Source organism: Macadamia integrifolia, unplaced genomic scaffold (assembly GCF_013358625.1).
Source record: "Macadamia integrifolia cultivar HAES 741 unplaced genomic scaffold, SCU_Mint_v3 scaffold_176A, whole genome shotgun sequence".
Taxonomy (NCBI): domain Eukaryota; kingdom Viridiplantae; phylum Streptophyta; class Magnoliopsida; order Proteales; family Proteaceae; genus Macadamia; species Macadamia integrifolia.
In genome coordinates this window covers 140,579-150,613 of record NW_024870630.1, presented here as the reverse complement: position 1 = coordinate 150,613, position 10,035 = coordinate 140,579, and the positions used below count along the sequence as shown (strand labels likewise).

Sequence of the window (10,035 nt, the reverse complement as noted above, 5' to 3'; positions counted from 1 at the left end):
GACCTATTGAAACACAAGTCGGATACAAGAGAAATGGTTACAATGAAGACGGTGGGATTAACCACCAAACATGGGAAAGCTTTAGCTTTTAGAGCTCTAGAGGCTAAAAAATCCGACAATGAGTTTTGCTCTCGTTAGATTTAGCGAAACATTACAGATTGAAAGGACTGTGAAAGGTGCAAGATATCCAATGCAATGGCGAGAGCCGCCCAATCGGGTGAGGAAGCTTGTGCATGTCTATTCAGGAAGCCTATTGTTGGGAGGCAGTCCAAATTGATGATAATTTGTTGTAATCCAAGGGTGCGGGTAAGAAACATACTGCCATGGACAGCTTTCAACTCAGTAGCACAAGCATAGAAAGAAAAAGTCTATTTGCACTTCCACGGCCCATCAGTGGAGTTGTTGAAGTGAGAAACCATGGATGAATGCCTGCTTTCCAAAGGTTGAGGGATTGGATCATATGGGATTGAAGATGTGGTATGAGTCGACAAACCTTCAGCAATCATGAGGTAGGAAGTTGTAAATTAAGGAAGAGCTAATGCAATGGAGGGTGAACTAAAAAGTTGTTGCCCTGTTTCCAGCATTCCAAATTCGCCAAATGATAGAACTCTATATGAGATCCAACGAGGGGGCGACTGTAGAACCCTTGAAACGGGTGTGGATGAAAGAGTACCGTCAATCAGGAGTCAACGTCTCTTGAAAAATCTGATTCACAGATGCGTGAAGGTAAAATCTTCCAGCAGGTTGCTGCATGCTCGCTCGCTCGCTCGCTCGCATTTGACAAGGGCATGGATGGGATCTTCCGCTTCCAAACGACATAGAGGGAACAAAGAATTGAGCCCAATACACCTCTCTTTGCCAAGCGTGCATTAGTCATTGAACTTTTGGTTTGATATTCATTTTCCAGATTGCACTCCAATGAGACTGTGAGAGACAGATGTCGATGAGGAAGAAGAGGCAATGAAGCTCAGCAAAGCTATAAAGCTAGCGTAGTATGCAAATCGAAAAGGGAAAGAGCCCACTTCAATTGCATGAGTTTCAGTTGGCCTGAACAGAGAAAGAAGCAAGTTGGTCTTTGTCTTACGATTGCACTACGTACCCAAGTGTCTATATCACTAATCGCGATATTTGGTAATTAACTGTCTACTTTGCATCCTAAATTTATTGTTTAAATTTTTTTTTTTTCATTCTTAAATTATCATTTTTTTATATTTAAATAAAAAAAAAATTCCTTCCCTTTAAATTTCCCATGCAATCAAACGGGCTCATCAATGGTAGGCCCGGCCTATGACAACATAAGAAGCTTTTTTGAAACGTCTCCTAAGTACTACCCCAATAGGAATTTAAAAAGGGAATCTTTAAACCATTTACCACCGTTTTAGCATATATCATTACTGGTTGAGACCAAACAACCACGTGGTACATTTCACATCCGAACATAAATGTATTAAGCTATTTATTATTAATCTAGTTTTTTTCTTTCGTTTCTATTAAAAATAAATAAATAAATAAATACCAACCCCAAAAGGCTATACGACAACAAGTCAATAAGGCGTACGAGTTTATACATCGAATGAGAAGGCAAAATGACTCCTAAATCGTAATCATCCTCTATTATTATTATTATTTTGTCTTGTCGCCTGGTCGTTCCTGCAACAACTTCTTCTTCGTCGTTTCCCCTCTTCTTTCATCTTCAATCAATTCCTAAGGAATTCTTCCGATCAGGTTGGTACTTAAATCTTATATACGTTTCTATCGCCCTATCTGTTCCTTTATGATCGTAGCGTTAAAGAAGTCCATACTCCATATAGTTGCCATTCTGTTACTATTATATAATTCATGGGTTCTAAACTTCAAATTCTTTTGAGCTTTGGGCACTTAATTGCTGCTGATGATGCCAAGGAAGGGGCTTGTCTCATATATTATTACTTTAAAAAGTCTTAAAACTCCCTTTTTCTATGGTGAATTTCTGTGTTTTGGGTTCGGATTTCTTCAGCTACTGTGAGGGTTGGGATGGCGTGGTTGAGGAAGTGTTTTGCATCTCTAGTTGTCGCTTATTTAATTTCATGAGTTCTTAAAATCTTGTTGCACAGCAGAGAGCACCTAACTGACTTGCAGGTACTAAAAAAGTGGTGGAATATCCTAATGGTGATGTTACATAAATTTGTGGCTGAACAGAGCCATATGCTTTTCAAGCAATACTATTATTGAATTAAGGGTATCCCATGGTGTACTCCCTCTCTCTCTAAAAGGGAATACATTCGATGGTAACTATTATGATCAACACTGCTGCTTTCCACACTAAATTGCAGTAACTTGATCTCTATTAACAAAACGTGAACATTATAATCCTATGTTTTTTAAGTATCAATAGTGTGTCACATCCATAATAGGAATCTCTTCACAACAAGAAACCATGAATTATTGTTTAACTACTATGCCAAGACAATTGAGCAAACTGTCTATAAAATGAATAAATTTACAGTATGGGACTAAAAGTTCAGGAAATAACTATTTCTTTTCAGTTTACATTCAATATATAATCTCAAAGAAGTGAGGTTGCGTATTTAGAATTAACCTAATAATTTCTATGGATTTATAAGAAGAATATTGACACCAAAACAAATATATTTCCTTTTGGTGGGAAATTGGGGCGTAGTTTCCTGCTAAATAGGTGGGTGAATACAGGTTTTGAACCAATTCTGGGTTTCTATCAATGTGCACATTTACCAAATCAGCAAGCTGGCATCTTCCAATGCACTTACAGAATATACAACCATTGTCATCAAACCAAGTGTCTCAAAGTTGGCCATGACAGATCTGATGCAAAACTAATCCTGAACCAGGAGAATTCCTGCAGGAGATTAGCTTGTGACAGGATCACTGGAAAAAGGAAGAAGAACCAGAATCAGAGAAAAGTTAATAATCTGAACAAAACCAATCTGATTGACCTCAAATTTTAACTGTAGGTTCTGTTTAATAGGTAGAGAGGTCCTGCAAATGCTGATTCAATTCTGATGTCTGGATTGTATTTATGAATAAAACTTACCTCAAGTAGGAAAGCTTCAAACATTCAGAACCGATGGAAAGTTTCAGATGATTGATAACAAGATTTGATTCATGATGAAGTCAAAGATATTTCAGTGAACTGAAATCAGATTAGTAAAACAGATTTTGAAATCGAGTGGAAATTTACTTGAACTAGGAAACTAAAACTTGATTAAACTTTTGGGTTATAATTCATAAATTGGAATCAAAGAGCAAGTATGAAAATCGATCCCAAGAACAGCAGAGTTTTATCAAGAATCAATTCGGCAACTTGAACTTGAATTAAAGCACAAACATGAAACTGAAATTGATTTCCGAATAGTAAATCACAGCGCATAAGACGAACCAGAATAGGAATCCCTCCAATCTTCAGGCTTGGAATCCACCAAAGCCTACACTTGGAATCCACTAGGTAAATATTGAATCAACAGAAGCATAAGTTTCAGAAAAAATGAAAACTGTAAATTTGTTTCTGACTAGGAATAGGATTCTCAGAGATAATAAGAATAGAATTCATAGACAGACCAGGATTCTGGCCTTGTCTGATACTGTAACTTGTATTTAGCTGTTGCATCAATTCTCCTCCGGCTTGAAAAAACTTGTCCATGAGTTTTGAAGTGACATAGAATTAACACCCTGTGAGTAGCATCCATGTTCAGCCCAAAACAAAATTCTAGCCGCTCACAAACAATAAAATGAAAATTTGTATTCAAGGACCTTTCTTGTCAAGGAAGTGAAGCAGTATCACAAACTATATAAATTCTTCAACCACAATAACAGAAACTTTAATAGTCACCATTTCATGTTAATCTTTCGTTATGTCTCTCTTATTCACGCTCTCTTCTTTTGCCATTGCTTCAACCTTATCTTTGCTATATTCTTTGAGTTCTGCAATGCTGTCTTTAACAGCAGAATTTTCTGCATGTTGATTATTTTTCTTAAAATATTCAAGCATTGCCTCCTTCATAGGCCTTTTTTGATTTCTTCATGCTCCTTAAGTAGTGCCTTTAAAACTAACCCAGCGAGCTGTCTGAAAGTCTCGTTGCAGGTGTTGTTTTCAGATGTAATCCCTCTTTGATGCTTCATAACAGAAACGTCTTCTGAAAATTCCTAACCATCTCAGCTAGCTGGTTTAAAGAGGCAATAATCTCGTCAATGCTTGCAATGGCTCTGATACGAATTGATGCAGGACTAATCCCGAACTGGGAGAATTCTAATTCTAGTAGGGGATTAGCTTGCGAGACAGTTACTGGAACAACAGTAGTTCGATTGTTACAAAAGAGTACAATCTTTATCTGTCAGTATATGGCAAATACACTAATTCATATGGATTGAAGAATTTCCTATAATTAAAGGAAGTGAAAAGTTTTTCCATGAACCACAAAAGATTTAAGAAACAGAAAAAGGAATAGTAATATAGAGATGTTCTAGCATACATCAAGGGGCTGGCCCTTGAATTTTATACCTCTTTTCTTGTCAATGATGTGAAAATAATTTTTTTTTATTTTTCATTGCGAAGCTGGGGTTAGAAAATGATGTGGGCTCCTGAGCTATGCATGTTTTAACCATGTCCTGCTATATTCCACAATGAAAATCATGCTTCATGTTTTTTGAGTACATTTCTATGTGCATTTCCAGAATAAGTAGTCCATCTCTCTTTGGTCTTGCAGATGGAAAGTGGGAGCCCAGTGTACACTGTGGATGAAGCACTAGTGTCCTTGGGGTTTGGGAAATTTCAATGTCTTTTGCTTGCTTATGCTGGGATGGGTTGGGTTGCAGAAGCTATGGAAATGATGATTCTCTCTTTTGTGGGACCTACAGTTCAAGCTAAGTGGGACCTTTCTTCTCAGCAAGAGAGCCTGATCACCAGTATTGTCTTTGCTGGCATGCTAGTGGGAGCATATTCATGGGGCATTGTTTCAGATAACTATGGAAGGAGGTATGCCTTTTCCATTTTATTTTATTACATATGTTGTCTTTTTTACTAAACCAGCTTCTTTAAACTGTATTTGTCCTTGCTGTTTTATCCTTTTATGCATTACATTTGAGAGGATCAACTTTTATGTTCTAGCCCTGAGTAGAGACATCCTACTTTCTATCCCACTGGAACTTGTGAATCACATTAAAATTTACCTGATAACTCAATAAGATATTTTCTAAAATATAGGAAATATATATGTTATAGCCTTTTATCCTTCATTCCTCAATGTACATTTCCTTTTTGCCCCTTTTAGTCCTGGATGTATATTGTTGACTGCATCTAATTGTTAATCTAGTTCCTGTAATTTGTCCTGTTGATACCTTCTGATAAATTTATCAGCAGATTGTTAACACAATATTGGAAAGAATCTTGCAAAAATATGTTAAGCAGTTTGGTCTCAGCTTCTTCACCTGTTGGTGATGGATTTCCAAGATAGATTATTCATGAGCTTACATGGATGGGACTAACATATTAAATGTTAATATGCGTTGTGTCAAAAGGATACCATCATGGTTGCTAAGGCAAGGCAAACTTGATATTGTGAATTTGTGATATTTCTCTGATCATGGATATAGCTTACTCATGTGGTCCCTGGCCTGGCCTACCTTGTCCAATGAAAGCACTAATATGCCTAAGATAGAAATAAGAAAGGTCATGTAAAGAAACATTTGAGTCAAAATTTATGTAAAGGAATTCTATTAGTTTTTCCATAGCAGCCAGCACAACGCATCCCTAAATAGCACCCAGACTAGGAAGACTAGAATCAGAGATGAGTTCATTTGAGGATCTTTAGGGCCCCCAAATAAGTAATCAGATAGAAAAAAATCAAATGAAATGGCTCTCTTGGGATAATAAAAGTTGAGCCAACCAATTAAATACTCTACACTGAGTTTATTTTGTGCACAAAGCCCTATAACTGGACCAATGACAGTGGTATTATGCAAGTTTAAGGCTTCAAAAGGTCAAGAAGAAGGCCCAAACCTATGTTGGTTAAGGTAGCAAGAAAAGAAAGGTCATGTAAAGAAACATTTGGATAATAAAAGTTGAGGTAACCAATTAAACACTCTACACGGAGTTTATTTTATGTGTACAAAGCCCTATAACTGGACCAATGACAGTTGTATTATGCAAGTTGAAGGCTTCAAAACGTCAAGAAGAAGGCCCAAAACTATATTGGTTAAGGTAGCATGAAAAGACCTGATAAATTATGATTTAGCAACAAATATACAATGGATGGGGTCAAATGTCAAAATAAGCATCCTGTTGCCACAGGATACAGTTGCGAAGAAGCTTTTCGATTTGAGTTGAGTTGATCTGTATATAGTCACGACGCTGTGCAACAAAAAAATATATAATATGGCATGCTTTGAGAGTGGATAAATTTCTCTTTTACAGTTCAATGGCAGTTGGGGACAGATGCACTAGACAGTAGACACACATGGGTGCTGGTCAGACAGTTTCAATGGCTAAGCTAAAACGGTAAAAACTAAAGGGAAATTCTAGAAACCCTTGAAACTTTAAAGGTCAAAGGTAAATTATACCTCTAACGAAACTCAACTCAACTCAACTCAAATCAGCCTTATCCCAACTAAATGGGGTATGTTAAATGGATCATTTTTCTCCAGGCAGCTCTATTTGAAGCCATACTCGTTACTAGTCCTAAGCTATGCATGTATTTCTTTATCATTTCTGATAGAATTATTTTAGGCCTACCTCTAGCTCTTTTAGTTTCTTCAATCTGAATCAAATCACCCCTCAATACTGGAGCATTCTTTAGGCCTCCATTGCATATGTCCATGCCACCTCAAACGACTTTCTAGCAGCTTATCATGTAAAAGGTAAAGTTAATAGGATTAAAATGGGACAGTTAAATCTGTGCTTGTGTTTACACAATGTGTTTCTATAGACTTATTTTTCAACATTCTCGTGGTATTAGACAAGGAAATACCTTCCCTCTTCTTCACTCCTCCCCTCTCAAAGTTAGGTGGGAAGCATTTAGTGTGTTGATGGTATTTCCTGCTTTGGCAGGGTTCTGGAGGGGTGGATAGGAGTCTGTCCTAGCCTTTGGCACTTTTGCTCCGAGTAGTTGCTAAGGCTTTCTGTCTAGATCAAGTGATGGCCCATAAATTTCTTCAATTTATATACACAAAGATATGGTACAGTTTTTCTCTCCTAAACTATAAAATCACTCACCCGGTGATCGTAGACGACCCTTGCTCCAGTCAATCTTTCATCTTTATTGATATATGATATAAAACAAATAAGCTTACTAGTCACGCTCTTGATTTCGCGCTGGGTGTAATTCAAATCTCGAAAGGTTTCTTGCTTGACTTTGAGAATATTGTGCTACATTTGTTGATTGTTGCAAGTCTTTTGCCCTTTCTCAGAGTGCATCTTTTGGCTTGCTTGTATTCTTCTCCATTCTCAATAACTCTTTGCGTTTGTTGCTTAAAAAAATATATATACTAGGGTGGACTTGCATCTATGTAAAAAAATTTTCTTTTGGGTGAATAAAGAATTCATTATTAAAAGAAGAAAGAGATACAAGGAGCCTCTATAACAAGGGAAAGGGAAGAAATGAGAGCCAATATTACTCATAAAAATAAAAATAAAAAATATTTTTGATTGCAATTTAGAACTTTCCTTTAAGATTTAAAGGAATTGTCTAGCTCATTCCACTATGAAAATTTGTTTTTTCCATATATGCTTTTGTCAACTTCTTCCACGAAAATTATTCTTCCATATGTGCTTTTGTCAACATCTCCCACTGGAGAGAGGCCAATTAGCATTTGAACTTAACGTGCTTTCAGAGTTCCCTGGGGTTCTGCTGTCAGCGGTTACTGTGGACAGGATTGGTCGCAAGGCTTCAATGTCATTGATGTTCTTCATATCTTGCATTTTCCTTCTACCGTTGATGTTCCATCAACCTGAGGCCTTAACAACTTCTCTTCTCTTTGGAGCTCGAATATGTATCACCGGAACCTTCACAATTATTTACATTTATGCTCCAGAGGTTAGTTAGAGGAATTTATTACTCTTGAAAGGATTTTTTATTTTTTATTTTTTATTTTTTTCTTTCATTTTTTCCTTTTTTTTTTGGGTGAGGGGGTGTAGAGGGGCATCTCTAGAAATAAAAAGTCAAGAAATATAATATGGGGAAGGCATCTTATGAATTGAGCAAAATCATCACATATATTTATATCAAAATTTCCGGGTTTCAAAGAAAGTTGAATCCTCATGTTGCTGTGAACTTTTAAGCATACTGTCATTATATGTTTGTTTTTAAATACGTACTGTATTACTTTACCTTACAAAGTATGGGTTCTTTTCTGTTTTCTTTCTTTCAATAGAACTTTTTTTCCCCTTTCTAAAGAGTAGAATATTATATAAAAACTTTTAATTCAGATCATTATGTGATTTTCTCGTAGAACTCTACCTAAAAAATGATTTCAGAAGGTATGTATTCATGGTTATCTTGATGGGTTCTATTCTAGTTAAAAAATGTCCTTTTTTCCTCCCACTGTCCTTTCACATTTTTGACATTTCCTAAATATTTTGTTTGTAATTCTCTTTTAAAAAATATAGTCTGAGTGACCACATTCTTTCAATGGAAATTGCCTTGCTCAGATCTGCTTTCACTACCATATTTATGTACTTTGACATGAAATTAATAATGATATTGTTCGGCACTCAAAGCTGTAGTAAAATTAATGCTGTAAATGCTTGAGAATGATCCAACCCAATGGCCATGACGTGACAGTATGGACCAATGTTGTAAAAACCAGACTGGAGTTGGAATGATTCTGTCTGTCTGGTCCAAGCATAAGTAAATACAAGCTAGAAAATGATAATAATTTATAATAATGATCTAATCGACTTGGGGACGCATGAATGATGGCAATGGAGATGGTCATAAAGGACTGCTTGCTAATTTGCGGGAAGTCTGGGTTTGAGATTCATGTGGTAATTTGAACCTGGGCAATGAATTGTCATACCTTGGAGTGGGTTGCTCTCGGCCCAGCACAGATGGTCCGAACAGTCAGGAATCAGGATGGTTGACGAAAATAACTTGATAAGTGCATGGCATTCACATCTTTGATTTGTTCATGTGCATATTACACTGAAGCATTTTGCTTTTCCTATGCCAAATAACTGATATATGCATGCTTTGATTCATTCCTGTAGGTCTACCCAACTTCAGTCCGGTCGACAGGTTTTGGAGTTGCGAGCTCAGTGGCAAGAATTGGTGGAATGATATGCCCGCTTGTGGCGGTGGGATTGGTAGATGGCTGTCATCAAACTGCTGCTATTGTTCTATTTCTAATTGTAATGTTTGTTTCAGGGGTTTGCTGTATGCTTTTCCCATTTGAAACCAAGGGCTGTGAATTAAGTGACACTGTATCTCAATCAAGCAAAGTTGTCACTTGTATTACACGAAGAAATTGATGCACGGTAATCAGTACTATCTAGCCATTGTTGGATTGTTGGATTGCCAAAATATGAAAACGCTGAGCCACGTAGGCATTCCTTTCATGTGAATATAATCAATTTGCTCAATGGGGGAATAGTGCAGCAGCTAATGCTGCCATTTTTGACAACTAATAATGATGATGCCGAAGACAATGCACATTTGCCCAACCCAAAAGCATAGCATCTTTTTCAGACTCAGATCTTCCCCATCGTGCATCCAATGGGTCATGGGATGCATGCCAATTGCTCTCAACTGTCGAATGCACTCTGGAGAGGATCTAGATCCATTTTTTTCTTACTCTTATTGAGGAATCTTTTGGATCGCAAGTATATAGACTTGAAGAATTGATCCTGTTTTACATTATTTCAGTTGATGATCCGCATGCTTTAATCTCCTAAATTCAATTCCTGGGTTCCTCGGAGTTGAACATTTGTCAAATTTTGTAGGGTTTCAACTTCCATAAAGCAGTTAAATCATCATTATAATGGGAATATTCAACTACCAATGAAGGAGGCATAGTATATAAGATAATTCG

The 10,035-nt window shown here is 36.8% G+C and overlaps 1 protein-coding gene across 1 annotated transcript; it reads left to right on the top strand.

Moving 5' to 3' along the window:
- Positions 1-1,557: 1,557 nt before the first annotated feature.
- Positions 1,558-9,586, top strand: LOC122071034 (organic cation/carnitine transporter 7-like). Its single transcript, XM_042635300.1, has 5 exons — positions 1,558-1,725; positions 4,719-5,019; positions 6,936-7,008; positions 7,688-8,042; positions 9,215-9,586. The coding sequence occupies exons 2-5, from the start codon at positions 4,719-4,721 to the stop codon at positions 9,473-9,475; spliced, it is 990 nt and encodes a 329-aa protein (XP_042491234.1). The 5' UTR covers positions 1,558-1,725; the 3' UTR covers positions 9,476-9,586.
- Positions 9,587-10,035: the final 449 nt, after the last annotated feature.

Bases quoted from the DNA above. Each gene is read 5' to 3' on its own strand.
- LOC122071034 (XM_042635300.1), top strand. From the start codon at position 4,719: ATGGAAAGTGGGAGCCCAGTGTACACTGTGGATGAAGCACTAGTGTCC. The intron at 5,020-6,935 runs GTTGTCTTTTTT...GTGTTTCTATAG, and splicing joins CATTTTATTTTATTACATAT to ACTTATTTTTCAACATTCTC. The intron at 7,009-7,687 runs GTTAGGTGGGAA...TAAGATTTAAAG, and splicing joins TTCACTCCTCCCCTCTCAAA to GAATTGTCTAGCTCATTCCA.